The following is a 22,589-nucleotide window of genomic DNA, read 5'->3' as shown; positions in this document are numbered from 1 at the left end:
CACACAAACAGTCCCAAATCTTTAATCTTTATAATCCAGTCTTGACGCAGGGTACACTAGATGAGGCAGACAAACACACTAATGCCTCTACTTTTCTGACACTGTAGTATAGACTTTGAGGTGCCAGCTACATATGGGTGGTGTTAACCTGGAGCGGAGATTATAGTAACCCAGCCTAACAGGCATTTATCTCAATATCTCTGGTTGGGCAGGCTGGCTCCCACAGGAGAGAACAGCTTTCCCACTAACAGCCCTTTGTGTCTTAATGGAGGAGAAAAATGGTGCGCTCAGGGTGAGAAGTGGGATGAGTGGATGGATAAAGATGAGGTGACATGGAAAGCATGTGGTCCCGTCACACATCATAACTCTCTATTAATGCCATGGCATGCAGCAGTAGCAACAGCAGTAGCAACAGCAGTAGCAGGCGCCTTATCTGACTGAACCATCTGTTCTCTTTTTTTATGTACCTTAAATAGAAACACATTTCTAGAAGGGAGTTATGTCTTTTAACACAAAAAACAAACACTCATAGGTTCAACAGGCACATAGATTTTTTTCTTCAACACACGCACACAGACACACACTTACACATACTCATGCATACTCTCTGTCCCCACTGGGGCATTGGGGCGCCCTGATCGCAGAGAGATGAGGCACTTGGTTGCGGTCTAGCTCCCGGCAGAATGGGATTCTGATGTGCTGCTCTGGTTAGCTGGGGACAGCAGCATTGCAGTGGGCTTCCTGAATGCTGTTGACTATGGTCCGGGGGAGAAATGGAGACACATGGGGAACAACTCTCTCACAGTCTCCCCTACAGGTCTCACTGAGCACAGAGGAACAACACCTGGCTGGGCCGGGCTTGGGCATCCACATGACCAGGGAAGCCTTCAATCCACAGTACATCCACTATTAATTATACTGTAGTGTCCATCTGTGTATGACAGCTTTTCTGCAGAAATTTGTGATGTGCTTTATATTAACAGATTAAAGTAAACTCATACTGCTTTTATGCATTATCTAAACGCAACTTGACAACCATACAGCACATTAACACACTGAGTGTATGACCAGATAGGCAGTAATATCCATAATAGTCCTTCCTTATAAAAATAAGTCATCCCACAACTTCAGCTCTGTCTCTCTCCACAGTACCTCATTCCTCCACGCCTCTATGAAACTTCACAGCTCTATAGAGAGCTAAATCCCCTGTTCCATCTCCATCTCAGCTCTTAAGCCCAGACATGCAGACACTGAGCAGGCCTGAGTGCCTCGGTGTGTATGTATGTGTGGTGTGGTGTGTGTGTGTGTGTGTGTGTGTGTGTGTGTGTGTGTGTGTGTGTGTGTGTGTGTGTGTGTGTGTGTGTGTGTGTGTGTGTGTGTGTGTGTGTGTGTGTGTGTGTGTGTGTGTGTGTGTGTGTGACTCATAAGAGAGACTCATAAACACCTCTGTAGAAGCGAGGTATATTGGGTCAGCCACAGATATGTTTACTTTATCCTGTCTCAGCAGCCCCATCCACCAGTCTAGTCTGCTTGACTTCCACATCCCAGCCCGGCACAGAAAGTTAAGAGGGAGACTTGTTTATACCCCATTTGATATAGAGGAAAGCACAAAGAGCGATACAAATTTAGAAAACATAAAAAATCTTTAATTCACTGATGTTGTTACATGTGAAATGAGGCTGTTGATTAATGATACTGTTTGTTTCAGTGAGTATGTCTACGTTCGGAGAATGAAAAATGAGAGAATGGGATGTGGACAAAGAAACGAGCATAAGCGCTTCAAAAGCACAGGTCGAAACCGGACACAAATAATGCATAGGGACTGCCGTTCAAAGTTTGCTGACTGTCCTGAAAAACCACAGCAAACTCAAGTCAATATATAGGTCACACACATGCACACACACACACACACACTCACAAAAGTAATATATGGCCTTGTTATCACCTGTCCATCACCCGCCATGTGTATGGGATCCCTACGTTTAGATGAATCACCAGAAAGGCATGGGGCTGAAGAGTTTTATATGTAGAAATCAAAAGTTAAGATAAGGGCTACAACATGTAGTACTAAACCCAAGTCCTACGGTCTCCAACTCTATAAATAACCTGACCCTTCTGGTTTCTCTCAATGAGTCTTCTTCACTGGTCAAGTGTGAGTGGCTTCCAGCCAACTGGTATTGGCTAGCTCCATCACTGGGACAGAGCAAAGATGGTGTGGAGGAGGATGGAAAAAACATTTCTATCATTTTCTTCAGGAAGTGTGAATATCCACCATGAACAGTGGTAACACTGGAGGAATGAGAGAGTAGGAGAGAACAGGAAAGAGCAGATGAGAGCAGGAGAGACTCAACCTAAGGCGAACACACTCTCATGTCTCTTCCTAGATTACTAACCACATCTACTGTACGTATCACTCTTCTATGTTTCTATATAACCAGTCTCTGCTGGGCTAGTACCCCAACACCACCCTGTCTGAGCATGTAAAAAGCTCCTAACGCTTAATAAATGGGTTATAACACCACCCTGTCTGATCATGAAAATAGCTCCAAACACTTAATAAATGGGTTATAACACCACCCTGTCTGATCATGAAAATAGCTCCAAACACTTAATAAATGGGTTATAACACCACCCTGTCTGATCATGAAAATAGCTCCAAACACTTAATAAATGGGTTATAACACCACCCTGTCTGATCATGAAAATAGCTCCAAACACTTAATAAATGGGTTATAACACCACCCTGTCTGATCATGAATATAGCTCCAAACACTTAATAAATGGGTTATAACACCACCCTGTCTGATCATGAATATAGCTCCAAACACTTAATAAATGGGTTATAACACCACCCTGTCTGATCATGAATATAGCTCCAAACACTTAATAAATGGGTTATAACCCCACCCTATCTGATCATGAAAATAGCTCCAAACACTTAATGAATGGGTTATAACACCACCCTGTCTGATCATGAATATAGCTCCAAACACTTAATAAATGGGTTATAACACCACCCTGTCTGATCATGAAAATAGCTCCAAACACTTAATAAATGGGTTATAACACCACCCTGTCTGATCATGAATATAGCTCCAAACACTTAATAAATGGGTTATAACACCACCCTGTCTGATCATGAAAATAGCTCCAAACACTTAATAAATGGGTTATAACACCACCCTGTCTGATCATGAATATAGCTCCAAACACTTAATAAATGGGTTATAACACCACCCTGTCTGATCATGAAAATAGCTCCAAACACTTAATAAATGGGTTATAACCCCACCCTATCTGATCATGAAAATAGCTCCAAACACTTAATGAATGGGTTATAACACCACCCTGTCTGATCATGAAAATAGCTCCAAACACTTAATAAATGGGTTATAACACCACCCTGTCTGATCATGAAAATAGCTCCAAACACTTAATGAATGGGTTATAACACCACCCTGTCTGATCATGAAAATAGCTCCAAACACTTAATAAATGGGTTATAACACCACCCTGTCTGATCATGAAAATAGCTCCAAACACTTAATAAATGGGTTATAACACCACCCTGTCTGATCATGAAAATAGCTCCAAACACTTAATAAATGGGTTATAACACCACCCTGTCTGATCATGAAAATAGCTCCAAACACTTAATAAATGGGTTATAACACCACCCTGTCTGATCATGAAAATAGCTCCAAACACTTAATAAATGGGTTATAACACCACCCTATCTGATCATGAAAATAGCTCCTAACACTTAATAAATGGGTTATAACACCACCCTATCTGATCATGAGAATAGCTCCAAACACTTAATACATTGGTTATAACACCATCCCTGTCTCTCACACTCAAGTCTATAAGAGATGCAGGGCTGGTTTACACTGGCCTCCTGATTAATGCTCTGGGAGCAATGCTGCCCTGAGAGGGAGGCTATTAAACAGCACATAGAATCCACTCAAATATACTGCAAAAAAATCTAATAAGAACATAAAACCACCATTCAATTACTCCCCCAGTCTGAGTCTCTGAATTTAACGAGGAGCATATTTGAAAAACTTTTCTTGGCGCCGCAGGGCAGCACAGTTAGAAGACATGAATCAGAGAGAAATATTGTACTGTACACACGCTGTGTTGCAAAAATAAATGTTTTCCTCTGCAATGTCTGAAAACACCATCTTCTGACAGAATAAACAACGTGTTTGAGAAAAGGCCAATAGCTGTCTGACATTGGAAAGAAGATGTAAATAGCTTGTTATGATCATTCAAAAAATGTCCAACATAATCTGACAGTGTGGGAGTGAATCAACATTTATGTTGTGGAGGTCAGTGTATGGTAAAGAATTCTTGCCCTGTGGGTGTTGTTAGGGTTGAGCTTTTTTATTTATCTGCTGTGGCCTAGCTCAGGGTTTACACAGCCACACTCTTACTCTCTTTACTCTCGCTAAGTTTATTTTATTTTTTTATTTTATTTCACATTTATTTAACCAGGTAGGCTAGTTGAGAACAAGTTCTCATTTGCAACTGCGACCTGGCCAAGATAAAGCATAGCAATGTGAACAGACAACACAGAGTTACACATGGAGTAAACAATTAGCAAGTCAATAACACAGTAGAAAAAAATGGGCAGTCTATATACAATGTGTGCAAAAGGCATGAGGAGGTAGGCGAATAATACAATTTTGCAGATTAACACTGGAGTGATAAATGATCAGATGGTCATGTACAGGTAGAGAGATATTGGTGTGCAAAAGAGCAGGAAAGTAAATAAATAAAAACAGTATAAAAACAGTATGGGAATGAGGTAGGTGAAAATGGGTGAGCTATTTACCTATAGACTATGTACAGCTGCAGCGATCGGTTAGCTGCTCGGATAGCTGATGTTTGAAGTTGGTGAGGGAGATAAACTACACATTTGTATTTCATAACTACATCAGGGATTGCTCGCCTTTTCCTTAGTCTTACTATATTGCCTGAGGTGCCAACAGAGCAAAATGAAATTATATGTTGGAACATACTCTCTAAGAGAAACTGTAGTGATTTACTAACAGCAAAAAGCTATTCATAATTGTATGCCTCCAAACCATTTACTGTACATATAGTTAATGTACCTATAGTTACTGTACATGTAGTTCCTGCGCAAATACTTAATGTACATGTAGTTACTGTACATATAGTTCCTGAACATATAGTTAATGTACATATAGTTCCTGTACATATGTAACCGTATAGCTTCCATCCCTCTCCTCGCCCCTACCTGGGCTCGAACCAGAAACCCTCTGCACACAGACAACAGCCACCCTCGAAGCATTGTTACCCATCGCTCCACAAAAGCCACTGCCCTTGCAGAGCAAGGGGAACAACTACTTCTAGGTCTCAGAGCGAGTGAAGTCACAGACTGAAACACTATTAGCGCGCACCACCGCTAACTCGCTAGCCATTTCACATCACCTTCAGAAAGTATTCAGACCCTTTTACTTTTTTCACATTTTGTTGTGTTACAGCCTGAATTAAACATTTATTAAATTGCGATTGTGTGTCACTGATCTACACACAATACCCCATAATGTCAAAGTGGAATTTTGTTTTTAGAATTGTAAAAGCTGTCTTGAGTCAATATGTATTCAACCCCTCTGACATGGCAAGCTTAAACAAGTTCAGGAGTAAAAATGTGCAGTTAGAGGTCGTTTTGAGCGGCAATGATAAATTGCCATAGCGCAATGACTGGAAGTCATTAGCTAACACAACGTGCCATTGGAACACAGGAGTGATGGTTGCTGGCCTCTGTACGTCTATGTAGATATTCCATTAAAAAATCTTCCATTTACAGCTACAATAGTAATTTGCAACATTAACCATGTCTACACTGTATTTCTGATCAATTTAATGTTATTTTAACGAACAAAAAAACATTTCTAAGTGACCCCAAACTTTTGACAGTGGTGTATATAAACTGACAGTGGTTTTTGATTCATCCTGAAAGTTGTCATCTTCAAGTTCGATTAATTCAATATTGGAAGGTGGAAAAAAAGTGTTCAATATTCCTGTAAATCTACCCTAATTCTCACTAACCCTTGAACTGTATGACAACAACAGTCCAGTTGTCATGAACCACACGCCGGGCTCCAGGTTTATTTAACCTGCTAAGTGTTGTCTGAGTTCGATAACGATTCAAATAGGGTACGTGTACCTAATTATTTCACAATGTTAGCCTAATAAGATCCACTAATGCTAACGACCCTCAGGAACAACTTACATGGCGTGACAGAGGAAAGAAAGGTAAACGGAATGGAATGGAAAGATGCAAAATGTAAGCTACAAATTTAAGAACACAACACTAAAGTGACAGTTCTAAATGTATGTGGGTATTACTCACGAAGGCTCCCGATAGTGGCTAATATTTAACATGATACAAATTGTAAAACAAAACAGAGAAAAGCCTGGGCATTGGCTATAATTAAAACATTCTAAAGCGCATACATCAACTCGGCAGGTTCTGTCCTCGGCAGGTTCAGTCCTCGGCAGATTCAGTTCTCGGCAGGTTCAGTCCTCGGCAGGTTCAGTCCTATAGAAGCCTATAGCTACGGTGTCCAAATTTCATCCACGCAAATGATGAGGGCACACAATTCAAATCCGGAATAATGGCACAGCTATATGTATCCTATTTCCCTATGGAAAAGGGCAGCAATACATGTCATGTTGATATGATATTTTCAGTTTGGCTCGTTACACATTCTTCTCCAGGGATCATAAGGAAAAGAAAATCTAAAACAATTGCTATGTGTATGACATAGCTGTTGGATTAACAAGAAGTTCATCTTTAAACCGATTAATAAAACTTGTATGTTTTCTGAATTTTTATAATGAGTATTTCTGGTTTTTAATTTGGCGCTCTGCAATTTCACTGGATGTTGGCCAGGTGGGACGCTAGGTCAGAATAGATCTTATCTGTAGACACACCTCCGCCACACCTTCAACTCTTAGATCTCCACCTCGAACGAATAGCGAGTGAATAGCATGCTATTCTCAAGCTTAAGTTCAAGGTCAGAATATGTATAGAGAGAAAAGAGAAAGGTGTATACAAATGGAATTAGGCCTTAAGCAATACTGCAAATGGTGACTTTAAAACAGTTACAGAGAATAATGGCTGTGATAAGAGAAAACTGAGGATGGATCAACAACATTGTTGTTACTCCACAATATTAACCTAAATGACAGAGTGAAAAGAAGGAAGCTTGTACAGAATAAAAATGTTTATTTACACATATCCTGTTTTCAATAAGTCAGTAAAGTAAAACTGTAAAATTGTGTCAAAGAAATTAACTTGGTCCTGTAACGTCGTTCTTCTTTTGTAGAAAGAGAGTCGGACTGAAATGCAGCGTGGTGGTTACCCATGTCTTTAATGAAGGAAAACGGAACGATACATGAAATAACTCATAAATACAAAAACAACAAACGGAACGTGAAACCTATTACAGCCTATCTGGTGAACACTACACAGAGACAGGAACAATCACCCACGAAATACAAAGCGAAACCCAGGCTACCTAAATACGGTTCCCAATCAGAGACAACGAGAATCACCTGACTCTGATTGAGAACCGCCTCAGGCAGCCAAGCCTATACAACACCCCTAATCAGCCGCGATCCCAAATACTACAAACCCCAATACGAAAATACAATAACATAAACCCATGTCACACCCTGGCCTAACCAAATATATAACGAAAACACAAAATACAATGACCAAGGCGTGACAGAACCCCCCCCTCCCTAAGGTGCGGACTCCCGGACGCACCTCAAAACCATAGGGAGGGTCCGGGTGGGCGTCTGTCCATGGTGGCGGTTCCGGCTCGGGACGTGGACCCCACTCCATTAATGTCCTAGTTCCTCCCCTTCGCGTCCTGGGATAATCCACCCTCGCCGCCGACCATGGCCTAATAGTCCTCACCCAGAACCCCACAGAACTGAGGAGCAGCTCGTGACTGAGGGGCAGCTCGGGACTGAGGGGCAGCTCGGGACTGAGGGGCAGCTCGGGACTGAGGGGCAGCTCGGGACTGGGGTAGCTCGGGACTGAGGGGCAGCTCGGGACTGAGGGGCAGCTCGGGACTGAGGGGCAGCTCGGGACTGAGCGGCAGCTCGAGACTGAGGGGCAGCCCGGAACTGAGGGGCAGCCCGGAACTGAGAGGAAGCTCAGGCAGGTAGTAGGCTCCGGTAGATCCTGGCTGGCTGGCGGATCTAGAAGATTCTGGTTGACTAGCAGATCTGGAAGAGACTGGTTGACTGGCAGATCTGGAAGAGACTGGTTGACTGGCAGATCTGGAAGAGACTGGTTGACTGGCAGATCTGGAAGAGACTGGTTGACTGGCAAATCTGGAAGAATCTGGTTGACTGGCAGATCTAGAAGATCATGGCTGACTGGCGGATCTAGCTGCTCTATGCAGACTGACAGCTCCTTGCAGACTGACAGCTCTGGAAGCTCCATGCAGGCTGACAGCTCCTTGCAGACTGACAGCTCCTTGCAGACTGGCAGCTCTTTGCAGACTGACAGCTCATTGCAGACTGGCAGCTCCTTGCAGACTGACAGCTCTGGCTGCGTCATGCAGACTGACAGCTCTGGCTGCTTCATGCAGACTGACAGCTTTGGTTGCTTCATGCAGACTGACAGCACCTTGCAGACTGACAGCTCCCTACAGACTGGCAGCTCAGGCTGCTCCGAACAGGCAGGAGGCTCCGGCAGCGCTGTAGAGGAGGAAGGCTCTGATAGCGCTGAACAGGCGGGAGACTCCGACAGCGCAGGAGGGAAGGAAGGCTCTGATAGCGCTGAACAGACAGGAGACTCCAGTAGCGCAGGAGGGAAGGAAGGCTCTGGCTGTGCTGAACAGGCGAGGCGCACAGAAGGCCTGGTGCGTGGTGCTGGAACTGGTGCTACAGGATTGAGGACATGCACAGGAAGCCTGGTGCGAGGAGCTGCTACCGGAGGACTGGTGTGTGGAGGTGGCTCTGGATAGACCGGACCGTGCAGGCGCACTGGAGCTCTTGAGCACCGAGCCTGCCCAAGCTTACCTGGCTCGATGCCCACTCTAGCGCGGCCAATATGAAGGGCTGGTATGAACCGCACCGGGCTATGCACCCGCACTGGAAACACCGTGCGCTCCATAGCATAACACAGTGTCTGCCCGGTCTCTCTAGCCCACCGGTAAGCACAGGGAGTTTGCGCAGGTCTCCTACCTGGCATAGCCATACTCCCATTAAGCCCCCAATAATTTTTGTTGGGCTGCTTATCGGGCTTCCTTGCCAACCGTGTTCCCTCGTATCGTCGGCTCCTATCTCCGGCTGCCTCTGCTCTCCTTAGTGCCTCTACCTGTTCCCATGGGAGGCGATCTCTTCCGGCCAGTATCTCCGCCCAAGTGTAACAACCTTTACCATCCAACACGTCTTCCCATGTCCATTCTCCGAATAATTCATCTTCCTTTTGCTGCTCCAGCTGTCGCTGCCTGTTTCCACGCCACTCGGTCCGTGTGTGGTGGGTGATTCTGTAACGGCGTTCTTCGTTTGTCGAAAGAGAGTCGGACCGAAATGCAGCGTGGTGGTTACTCATGTCTTTAATGAAGGAAAACGGAACGATACATGAAATAACTCATAAATACAAAAACAACAAACGGAACGTGAAACCTATTACAGCCTATCTGGTGAACACTACACAGAGACAGGAACAATCACCCACGAAATACAAAGCGAAACTCAGGCTACCTAAATACGGTTCCCAATCAGAGACAACGAGAATCACCTGACTCTGATTGAGAACCGCCTCAGGCAGCCAAGCCTATACAACACCCCTAATCAGCCGCGATCCCAAATACTACAAACCCCAATACGAAAATACAATAACATAAACCCATGTCACACCCTGGCCTAACCAAATATATAACGAAAACACAAAATACAATGACCAAGGCATGACAGGTCCTTTTTATTTTTTTATTTCTCCTTTATTTAACCAGGTAGGCTAGTTGAGAACAAGTTCTCATTTACAACTGAATAGAAAGCTTTATATTTGGGGCAAACACAACACATCACTTAGTACCAGTCTTCATATTTTCAAGCATGGTGGTGGCTGCATCATGTTATGGGTATGCTTGCCATCGGCGGACACTGGGAGTGTTTTAGGATAAAAAGAAATGGAATACAGCTATAAGCACAGGAAAAAACCTAGAGGAATACCTGGTTCAGCCTGCTTTCCAACAGACAATAACCTAAAACACAAGGCCAAATATACACTGGAGTTGCTTACCAAGGTGACATTGAATGCTCTTGAGTGGCTTAGTTACAGTTTTGACTTAAATCTGCTTGAAAATCTATGAAAATAGCTGTTTAGCAATGATCGAAAATCAACTTGACAGAGCTTAAAGGATTATTTTTTTAAGAATAAGGGGCAACTACTATACTGAAAAAAATCTAAGACGGCGTAGCAGGATGTCTGTTTTGATTGTCTTCTCCCGTCCCGTGTATATATCGTTTTTTCTTTGTATATATTTAGTATATTTTTTTAATATTTTTAATCTCAATTTCCATCTACGGATTGAACATACTCTTCTGCAACCCGCATCACCCATTGTGGTACGGATCAGCTATTTTTTATACGTTAGAACCGGAGCCCCCTTCAGAAGCTAGCCAGTTAACTAGCTACTAGCTAGTAGTCAGTTAGCCACTGCTAGCGGTCATCATCGTTAACTCGGACATCTGACAGGCTCAGCCCGGTCAATTCCTACCAGTCTGCACAGTGCGATATCAACCCAGAGCATATCGGACTGCTTTTCTCGATCACATCTCAGGATTCCTACCGCAAGCTCTGAACATTTACTCCGGATCATCGCAGCTAGCTAGCTGCTATCCAAGTGGCTACTACTGGCTAACGTCTCTGTCCCAAAGTAAGAACCAGTTAGCCTGGAGCTAGCCTCAAGCTAGGCCCATTTTCCTGCTAGCTGAAGAAATCCATCAGACAATTCCTGGGCTTCAATTACCTCTTTTGCCAATTGGCCTGGTCCCTTTGCTGCTGACACGGATCCCCGCTGATCCATAACGACTGGTCTGCCTACGTAACCGTCCGAGGGGGTTTCAACAGGCTCTCACGTTGCGACATCCCTCTGAGACCCATCTGCTAGCCTGCTATCCCCGGCCTGCTAGGAGTCTGAATCGGCATGCCTCCAGCTCACCGAGCTACGCACTGGACCATATGAACACATGCCTCTCCAAAATGTAAATTTGCCTTGTCTATTGTTGTTTTGGTTAGTGATTATTGTCTTAAAAACAGATATAGCCCTTGGTTCCTCCCCAGACTTGACTGCCCTTGACCAGCACAAAAACATCATGTGGCGTTCTGCATTAGCATCGAATAGCCCCCTGCAATATGCAACTTTTCAGAGAAGTCAGGAACTAATATACTCCGTCAGTTAAGAAAGCTAAGGCTAGCTTTCCAAACAGAAATACGTTTCCTATAGCACTAATTCTAAACACTTTGGGACACTGTAAAGTCCATGGAGAATAAGAGCACCTCCTCCCAGCTGCCAACTGCACTGAGGATAGGACCGATAAATCTACGATAATCGATCATTTCAATAAGCATATTTGCCATGCTTTCCTCCTGGCTACCCCTACCCCGGCCAACATCTTTCCACCCAACATCTTTCCATCCTGCAGCAAGTTGTCCAACCCCCTCCCCCGCGCTTCTCCTTCACCCACATCCAGACAGCTAATGTTTTGAAAGAGCTGCAAAATCTGGATCCCTACAAATCAGCTCGGCTAGAGAATCTGGACCTTCTCTCTTTCTAAAATGATCTGCCAAAATTGTTGTGACCCTTATTACTAGCCTATTCAACCTCTCTTTCATATCGTCTGAGATCCCCAAAGATTGGAAAGTGGCTGTGGTCATCGTCCTCTTCAAGGGGGGAGACATTCTAGACCCAAACGGTTATAGACCTATATTCATCCTGCCCTGTCTTTCTAAAATCTTTGAAAGCCAAGTTAATAAACACTATGCAATCTGGTTTCCGACCGAGCTGGTCATGGGTGCACCTAAGCAACGCTCAAGGTCCTAAACGATATTATAACTGGCATTGATAAAAGACAGTACTGTGCAGCTGTCTTCATCGACCTTGCCAAGGCTTTCGACTCTGTCAATCACCGGCAGACTCATCGGCAGACTTATCGGCAGACTCAATAGCACTGGCTTCGCAAATGACTGCCTCGCCTGGTTCACCAACTACTTCTCAAACAGAGTTCAGTGTGTCAAATCGGAGGGCCTGTTGCCCGGACCTCTGGCAGTCTCCATGGGGGTGCTACAGGGTTAAATTCTCGGGCCGACTCTTTTCTCTGTATCAGTGATGTCGCTTTTGCTGCTAGTGATTCTATGATCCACCTCTACGCAGATGACACCATTCTGTATACATCTGGCCCTTCTTTGGACACTGTGCTAACAAACCTCCAAACGAGCTCCAACGCCATACAACACTCCTTCCGTGGCCAACTGCTTTTAAATGCTAGTAAAACTAAGTGCATGCTCTTCAACTGATTGCTGTCCGCACCCTCCCGCCAGACTAGCATCACTACTCTAGACAGCTCTTACCTAGAATATGTGGACAACTACAAATACCTAGGTGTCTGGTTAGGCTGTAAACTCTCCTTCCAGACTCACATTAAGCATCTCCAATTCAAAATTAAATCTAGAATCGGCTTCCTATTTCACAACTAAAGCCTCCTTCACTCATGCTGCTAAACATAATCTTGTAAAACTGACTATCCCACCGATCCTTGACTTTGGCGATGTCATTTACAAAATAGCCTCCAACACTCTACTCAGCAAACTGGATGCAGTACATCACAGTGCCGTCCGTTTTGTCACCAAAGCTCCATATACTACCCACCACTGCGACCTGTATGCTCTCGTTGGCTGGCCCTCACTACATATCCGTCGCCAAACCCACTGGCTCCATGTCATCTATAAGTCTTTGCTAGGTAAAGTCCCGCCTTTTCACCAGCTCACTGGTCACCATAGCAACTCCCACCCATAGCATGCCCTCCAGCAGGTATATTGCACTGGTCATCCCCAAAGCCAACACTTTCTTTGGCCACCTTTCCTTCCAGTTCTCTGCTGCCAATAACTGGAACGAATTGCAAAAATCTCTGAAGCATCAGCTGTCAGAGCAGCTTACCGATCACTGACCCTGTCCACAGCCAATCTGTAAATAGCACACCCAACTACCTCATCCCCATACTATTACCTACCCTCTTGCTCTTTTGCACCCCATCTCTCCACTTGCACATCATCATCTGCGCATGTATCACTCCAGTAGTAATGCTAAATTGTAATTATTTCTCCTCTATGGCCTATTTATTGCCTACCTCCCTACTCTTCTACATTTGCACACACTGTACATAGATTTTTCTATTTTTCTTTTGTATTGTGTTATTGACTGTACAGTTGTCTATGTGTAACTCAGTGTTGTTGTGTTTGTTGCACTGCTTTGCTTTATCTTGGCCAGGTCGCAGTTGTAAATGAGACCTTGTTCTCAACTGGCCTACCTGGTTGAATAAAGGTGAAGATTATATATATTTTTTAATACAATCCAGTTGTGCAAAGTCCTTAGAGACTTACCCAAAACGTCTCACCGCCAAAGGTGCTTGTACAAAGTGTTGACTCAGAGGTGTCATTATGGGGTATTGTATGAAGATGGGTGGGGAATTTAAAAAATATATATTTTCTGAGTCTTTATCTTTATGTCTCTAAGAGCTGTGTACACCTGGACTGTACAATATTTCTTCAAGCTCTTCAAGTATTTCTTTAAATTCTTCAAGCTCCATCAAGTTGGTTGTTGATCATTGCTAGATTGTCATTTTCAAGACCATAGATTTTCAAGCCAATTTAATTCTAAACTGTTAGTACCACAGGCCACTCAAAAACATTCAGTGTCGTCTTGGTAAGCAACTCCAGTGTATATTTGGCCTTGTGTTTAAGGTTATTGTCCTGCTGAAAGGTGAATCTCTCTCCCTTTCTCCTTTAATCTACCTCTCTCTCACTCTCTGAGTAACACACTACCCTCACTAGCATGCTCACATACACACAGAAATGAATGAGCAGATAGGGGAGTGTGACCCATGCCACCATGCCAGCTAGAAACAGTGACTAACAGCCTTACTGTGTGAATGAAATATGACAGGCCTGCAGCTCCTCCAAGACCCAGCTTGCTGCACCTTCTCTAGCCACTCTCCATTTTAAATATAACTGAGACTGTGGATCTTTTACCAGATAGACAAACAAAAAAAACAACCACACTCACACATAAGGTACGTCAGGCATGAACGGACACACACACCACACACGCACGCACACAAGTTAGCACACACAGGCAAAAAAAAAACACACACACAAAGTTGACACACTCTCCCTCTCTCTTTCCAATACCGGGGCCCCTGCTATGATATGATTGTGAGCGTGATTCCTGCCGTGAGAATGTGATTGTTTTTCCCATAGAGCTCCAGTGTCTATGGAAATGGGCCCCTGTGCACCCACTGCATTGCTGTGGTTGCGGTGCTGTTAGCTGTGTGTGTTCTCTGACATTGTGGAAGTCTGGCTGGGCCCAGTTCATTATCTCCCAGTGTTTACTGACATTGGAGAAGTCTGGCTGGGCCCAGTTCATTATCTCCCAATGGTTACTGACATTGGAGAGGTCTGGTTGGGCCCAGTTCATTATCCCCCAATGTGTACTGACATTAGGGAGGTCTGGCTGGGCTCTGTTCATTATCCCCCAGTGTTTACTGACATTGGAAAGGTCTGGTTGGGCCCTGTTCATTATCCCCTAGTGTTTACTGACATTGGAAAGGTCTGGTTGGGCCCTGTTCATTATCCCCTAGTGTTTACTGACATTCGAAAGGTCTGGTTGGGCCCTGTTCATTATCCCCTAGTGTTTACTGACATTGGAAAGGTCTGGTTGGGTTGTATATATTCCCTGCTGCTATGAGCAGACACAGATGGGAGAGAAAACACACGCACACAAACACACACAAAGTTGGCGCACTCTCCCTCTCTTCCCTAGTGTTTACTGACATCGGGGAGGTCTGGCTGGGCTGCCTTCAATATTTCCTGCTGCTATGAGCAGACACAGATGGGAGAGCACACTAAGTTAGGGAACACCTCCACAGGCACAGACAATGTACCTGAGGCAACAGAGCGTATGTTAATGTGTGTGTGTGAAAGAGAGCGTGTCATGCATTCAACTTTTGGTGGTCAGTGTCTGAAAGACCAATTTAGCTGTATTATACTGTATGCACCCAACTGAGAAGTGCAGAAAGTTAATCAGTTATAACACACACAAACATAACAACAAGTATACAAATACTGCACACACGCATGCACACAAGTACAACTACACACACACACACGCACACACACACGTGCATGCACGCTGACATTGGGTGCAGGATAATAAAGTGAGAAGTAATTTCTGAGCTTGTTTATGCCCTGTTTGTGCTGTGGCCAGCATATTGATCATCGTGGTTCATGATCACTCACTCAGTCGCTAAGAATATATCTGCTGTGAGGATAAATCACTGTAGCTTTAAGTTTCCTTAATCACCAAACATTAGGAAAATCCAGGAAGGGTGACAAATGTGAGTTATCTTGGTGGATATTTATAAAGCTACAGCCCGATGGCACTGCAGTGGTCATTGTTTATGTGTTGGGGGAAGTTAAATACAGTATATAAACCCTGATGCTATGTACCCATTGCTGATGCTATGTATTGGCCAATGAGAGGCTTTGAAGCCACCGGTTGGCCATATTGGCACTCCCCAGGAGAAGCATTCCTCCACAGGAATTCATGTAATTCTACAGTATTTCAGTTAAATGTTTCAAGGCCAAAATGAAATGTATATAAGTATTTTTGTTGTTGTAGTGGGGACCGTAACATTTATAGTTTTTCATAATATGATTTAAAAGTATGCATTTTTTACAATGGTGGGGGACTGCCAAGATGCAAGTGCTGTGGCTTCAAATCAGTGCTTCCTGTCAAAAATCTAGTGTATATATATATATCATCGGCTGGGGGTAGCAGGGGTTGGCCTCACTCACTCTGTCTTCCTCCTCCCTGAGGTCCGGCATGGTGCTGATGCACAGACTTATTACGGTCACAGCCACCATCACCACCGACAGGCAGGCAAAGATCTTCCCTGGCAATCCAGACTGGGGGTTCTCCACCATATCCCTCAGCTGGTTCATGAATTTGCGATAGCGAGTCTCCTCAACTGGGGGGCGCAGCAGGGCGTGCCTCTGCCTCTGCTCCTCCTCCTGCCTCTCGTGCTCATTCATTTCCTCGATGCGCGTGTACATCTTCCTCTTACAGCAGCGCTCCATGTAGGTCATCTCCACGCCCCAGTAGAGCAGCTCATCGTGGAGCGACAGCACGCACATCTCCCTCAGCATGCGCAGCTTCCCTGCCGCCAGGAAGTTGAGGATGACGCGGAAGGCCGAGGGGCTGCGGTCAAAGAAGAACTCCCGCCGCGTCTCATCATAGTCATCACACACGCCGGCAATCTCCTCTGGGCTGCTGAGACCACAGAGCCGTCCCAGCCGGGTAAGGGGGAACTGCTCCAGTGTGCTCCAGGGGAAGGTGTATTGGTTGCCCCCCACGTTGATGACCGCTAGCAGGCCGTGGTCAACTGACAGCAGGTCCTCTGGTCGTCTAATGAACTGGGCCCTCTGATAATAGACCCCCTTGACCGACTCCGTCTCTGGGATCTGGGTGAAGATGGCGTCGAGGCTGCTGTCATCGCTGGCCGAGAGGTTGCTGAAGTCGTGGTTTGCGTTGCTGATGATGGGCATGGCGGCATCCGGGTGGGTGGCCGGCTGGGCTGGTCACATTGGGAGCTTAGTGGCTGCTCTGGGCATCGGGGGGCTGGGGGACAGGTGTGTCCCTTCAGGCTCTACAGCAGGATCAAGGGGTTCCCAGGCAGGTGGCGTCATGCAGACACTGATAGGAGAGGGGAAGAAGAACATCAAACCTCAGTTAGACTGCAGTGGTATAGCCTTCTCCTTCTCTGCCATACATTTCTAGTCCAGAGACTGACAGACACATCAGACAACAGACTCTGCAAGGCAGATGTGAGGATCAGTGAAGCTGAGGATTAAGCTTGAGATATTTGTGGCGCTCTCTGGTCATGTCTGTTTCAAAGAGGGGCTGGAACAAAAATTATTTTCCAATCGTTTTTTCAATCGTTTTTTCCAATTCTTTTTTTCGTTCCATCCCACTGTTCCGACCAGCAAAATAAAGTTCTGAACCGGTTCGAACCAAAACAAAGTACTGGTTTATATTGTTCCTTTCTGTTCCTTTCTAAACCTCTGAAATATATATGTATACATTTTACATTTAGCTCAACATTAAATTACTTCACCAGTTAGCTAGCCTTTTTGGGATAGGGGGCAGCATTTTCACTTTTGATGAATAGCGTGCCCAGAGTGAACTGCCTCTTACTCTGTCCCAGATGCTAATATATGCATATTATTTTTAGTATTGGATAGAAAACCACTGTTTGAATGATGTCTGTGAGTATAACAGAACTCATATGGCAGGCGAAAAACCTGAGAAAAATCCAACCAGGAAGTGGGACATCTGAGGTTTGTCATTTTTCAAAGCTTGGCCTACTGAATACACATTGAGATATGGATAAAGTTGCACTTCCTACGGCTTCCACTAGATGTCAAACGTCTTTAAAAACTTGAATGAGGATTCTACTATAAAGGAGCGGCTCATGAGACCTTTGAGTCAGTGGTCTAGCAGAGTGCCTTGTTCTCATGACGCGCACTCCCGACAGAGTTACCTCTCGTTCCAGTGCTTTTCTTCAGACAAAGGAATTCTCTGGTTGGAACATTATTGATGTTTTATGTTAAAAACATCCTAAAGATTGATTCCATACATTGTTTGACATGCTTCTAAAGGCTTGTAACTGAACTTTTTGAGTTTTTGTCTGGAAGAAGTGCCTGTGCCTCATGAATATGGATTACTGTGCTGAACACGCTAACAACAAGTGGCTATTAGGACATAACTGATGGACTTTATGGAACAAATCAGTCATTTATTGTCAAAACTGGGATTCATGGGAGTGCCTTCTGATGAAGATCATCAAAGGTAAGTGAATATTTCTAACTTGGTTGACTCCAAAATGGCGGATATTCCTCTGGCTGTTTTGGGTTCTGAGCGTCGTTCTCAGATTATGCTTTTTCCGTAAAGTAAAAAAAAATCTGACACAGCGGTTACATTAAGGAGAAGTCTATCTTTAATTCTGTATCTTTTATCAATGTTTATTGAGTATTTCTGCAAAGTCACCGGATGTTTTGGAATCAAAACATTACTGCACGTAACGCGCCAATGTAAACTGAGATTTTTGCATATAAATATGCACATTATCGAACAAAACATATATGTATTGTGTAACATGATGTCCTATGAGTGTCATCTGATGAACATCATCAAAGGATAGTGATTAATTTGATCTGTATTTCTGCTTTTTGTGACTCCTATCTTTGGCTGGAAAAATGGCTGTGTGTTTTCTGGACTTGGCTATGACCTAACATAATCATATGTTGTGCTTCTGCTGTAAAGCATTTTTTAAATCGGACACGATGGGTAGATTAACAAGATGTTTATCTTTCATTTGCTGTATTGGACTTGTTAATGTGTGAAAGTTACATATTTGAAAAAATATATTTTGAATTTGGCGCACTGCCTTTTCAGCGGAATGTTGTTGACTGCCCTAGAAAGGCTAACTAACAAGCTTGTACAGCAGCACTAGAATTAAAAACACGTCTTACCATTTTGTAGTTCATAAATCCAATGTGAAACGTGATAACCATAGTATCCTTATTTAGCATTGAAAAAGACAATCCATTCTTCTCTAATTAAACATATCTCCATAATTTCTGAATTACGCTTGTAACGTTGTCAGTAGGCTACAATAACCTATGCTTCGGAGGGGAGGGGCAAGTATCCTACACACACACCCACACCCACTGGCAACATTTACAGCTGGCAGGTAAATGCTGGAATAAGTTTATTAGTGACAGAGTGAGGGCTTTGCATAGGCACTTTGTTGAGATTTTTTGGGGACTGGAAAAAAATGCCTGGAATGTAAAATAAAGTTATTTGAACCTATGCTTTAAAATAACGGTTCTGTTCCGGAACTGTCACAGATCCCTCTGGAACTGTCATTACGCACACCTGGTCCCTATTCCCATTTGATTAGTAATTGTATAAGCGTGTCTTTTGTTACCATTGTCCCGTCGATTACTGTTCCAATGGTCGTTGGTCGTGCGAGTACCTGTCCTGTGTTGTTTTGGCTTTTGTGCCACGTGTATTGTGCAGATGATTACGGGTCTCATCCTGTGTGATAATCATTGTGCGATTGTGTATTTATTTTGAGGTACTCCTCGCTTTTTTTGTTTGGGTCTCAACTCTGTGTTTGGTATAAGTATTTGTTTGGTCTTCATCCCCGTGCCTTTACATGGCACACTGTAATTTGGGAAATAAAAAACCCTATTACACATTCATGCTCCTGTCTCCCGATTCCTTTATACCGACGTGACAGGAACAGTATAGATCACTTTAATTTTCGGTTTGGGTTCTGTTCTTCAAATAATTTCTTTACTTTCTGGTTTTAGGTTATGTTCTCTGAACCAGTTCCAACCCTGGACAGGGCTTCTCTTTTCTCAAGACACTGATCTGACTACTTTTTATATTTTCTGCACAATGGTGTGCTTTTCATGCCGCAACCACTGCAAATATTAATTGGGGTATAAAATTACACAATCAATTTAAAACAGGATCAGTGGGTCCCCCATGGGACAGTTTAGCTTACGTAGGCTAATGTGATTAGCATGAGGTTGTAATTAACAAGAACATTTCCCAGGACATAGACATATCTGATATTGGCATAACGCTTAAATTCTTGTTACTCTAACTGTACTGTCCAATTTACATGAGCTATTACAGTGAAAGAATATCATGCTATTGCTTGAGGAGAGTGCACAGTTATGAACTTGAAAATGTATTAATAAACCAAGTAGGCACATTTGGGCAGTCTTGATACAACATTTTGAACAGAAACGTGATTGTTGGATCAGTCTAGAACTTTGCACATACACTGCTGCCATCTCGTGGCCAAAATATAAAATGTGGCTGTGCTGGAATAATACATTATGGCCTTTCTCTTGCATTTCAAAGATTATTTTTTCCCTTTGTATTTTCTTTCACCAGATCTAATGTGTTATATTCTCCTACATTCATTTCTACATTTCACAACTTCAGTGTTTCCTTTCAAATGGTCTCAATAATCTGAATTTCCTTGCTTCAGGTCCCGAGCTACAGGCAATTAGATTTGGGTATGTCATTTTAGGCAAAAATGGAAAAAAAGGGTCCAGTCCTTACCATGTGGGGGTAAGGCTATTAGCCAATTCCTTAAAGAATGTTAGGGACGTGAATAATAGTCTGTGGATAATAGGCCAACTCAGGGGTGGGCTACTTAATGTACATCCTCTAGTTTTACATAGGGGATTCAGTGCTCGATTCATCCACATCGCAAAAAGGTAAGTTCTGTTTGAGCTGATATATGCAGCGTTCACCATGAATGCAGTCTCCACTAACGCTAGAACAAATATGAATCGTGCTATAGCGCTGAACTTCTGCGTTACGGATTGAATCGAGCCCTTAATAAATCACTGCTGTCAATGTGTTTCACTTAGATCATGGTGGGGGAAGAAAGAATTATAAACCGTTTATTAATAGAATCACTGGTAATACAGTATCCCTGTCAGAGTGTTGGTTGCTTTGCCTCGTGGAAAGTTAATTGAAGGAAGTGTTTTAGCGGCGCATTGACATCAGCAGGAACATTCCCCCCACTGCTCTCACTAGTGACAGACAGGAGATACAGATATAGAATCTTAATTTGAGCTTGTTTGCTACAGCAGGAAAATAATCCTGCAGCAGGGTGACCAGATTAGGATCCTACATCTGTAAACGCAATGAAGTTGCCATCCGCTGTTGGTCCACTACAAACCCTTTGCCTGGCATTTAATGAAACAGCTTCTTGTAGAAGAATCATGTAGTCTTCGCGACACTCATTCACTCTCTCTCTCTCACACACACACACACACACACACACACACACACACACACACACACACACACACACACACACACACACACACACACACACACACACACACACACACACACACACACACACACACACACACACACACACACACACTATGGGTAATTTTGTATAAAAATTTAAAAGGGAAAGGAGTTTATGTCAAAACTAATCACAGGTAGGCAATACTAGGCTTTATGAGTATTTTTTGGAACACATAATAACATTTAATGTTTTATTATAAAGCATACCAGTAGGCTATGTGCTTAATCATTCCTTGTCTTGTTGTCTTCAACGTCCCACTAAAGCATTGACCATCACTGTACAATATGGTACTCAATTCTAAACAGTGGAGACTGCTTTAACTATTCATTCAGATATATAGTTGCTGCTAGGAACAGCTCTAATACCTGTTTTGGTTATTCCAATTGATCAAATCTAGGCTTTATATCAAATCTAGGCTACTTGCTATTCTATCACAATAATATCAATATTTTCTAAATATTATGATCAGATTGGTAGTTGACATTAAACTTCAATATAAGCACAGTGATCATGACGAATATAGGCCTAAATTATTCGATAGTGAACGTTGAATAATAAGAATGAAGACTACAGAAACTTGTCACGTACCATATTAGTGAAGAGAGCAGCTGATCACCTCTCTAGTTGTCAGTCCGTCTGATCATTCAATATCAGTCACACAAGTCTCACCGAAATATATCAGCTGCCACATGTTGTACAGTGTCACAACCTATAAACTCGATTAAAAACTCTTCAAAATACGAAGAGAGAAAATGATTCGAGCTGAGTGTCCCGTTACAGATCCGTACTGCAGAGGCTGTGGAGTGCGCGCGCAATGCACAGCTGTGTTACGGGTAGGGTAGGGTACCTCAAGTTTGCGAAGAGTAGGCTAGGTGAGCATCGTCAGTAACGTAAGTGACTTTCACTTACCAAGTCACCTAACAAAGCCTAACTTTGACTAACAAATATTGCCTTTCCCTTTTCGACGAATTGCTACGTTAATAACACGGGAAATATTCGATGCCCTCTTGTGCCACACAGCCCCAGCAAAAAATAAAGTATGTAAGCTATCCCAACGTATTGTTGCGTTATCAGATACAGTAGTTTTGTTCGACTGACAAACTATGGAGCCGAGTTAACCTTTAACATCCCGTAACCAGCAAGCTGTTCTGCTTTTATGCTTTTCAAAACTCCCAGCGGGGAGCGTGGATCATTTCGATCCCAATTATGTTTTTATGCAGCGGTGGATTACGGTCGCAGTGGGGAATCAACTGCATAGTCTGATACTACTAGGCATGAGTCTAATATGCACCTATAGGTATGCTCTTGTAAAATATAAGAGAAGTGTTATTATGATATTT

General features: G+C 43.5%; 1 protein-coding gene across 1 annotated transcript in view; it reads right to left on the bottom strand.

The window, feature by feature from the left end:
* The window catches only part of LOC118401304 (potassium voltage-gated channel subfamily G member 4-like), a 31,723-nt gene extending 9,351 nt beyond the window's left edge, over positions 1-22,372 (bottom strand). The window contains exons 1-2 of the mRNA XM_035798691.2: positions 21,838-22,372; positions 16,133-17,030 (exon numbers count right to left, since the gene is read on the bottom strand). Coding sequence (XP_035654584.1) covers positions 16,133-16,882 — 750 coding nt within the window. The 5' untranslated portion in view covers positions 16,883-17,030; positions 21,838-22,372. The remainder of the gene's footprint in view (positions 1-16,132; positions 17,031-21,837) is intronic.
* Between the last annotated feature and the right edge of the window lie 217 nt (positions 22,373-22,589).

The sequence above is a fragment of the Oncorhynchus keta genome, chromosome 22 (assembly GCF_023373465.1).
Source record: "Oncorhynchus keta strain PuntledgeMale-10-30-2019 chromosome 22, Oket_V2, whole genome shotgun sequence".
Classification (NCBI taxonomy): domain Eukaryota; kingdom Metazoa; phylum Chordata; class Actinopteri; order Salmoniformes; family Salmonidae; genus Oncorhynchus; species Oncorhynchus keta.
This window is presented reverse-complemented; position numbering and strand designations above follow the sequence as displayed.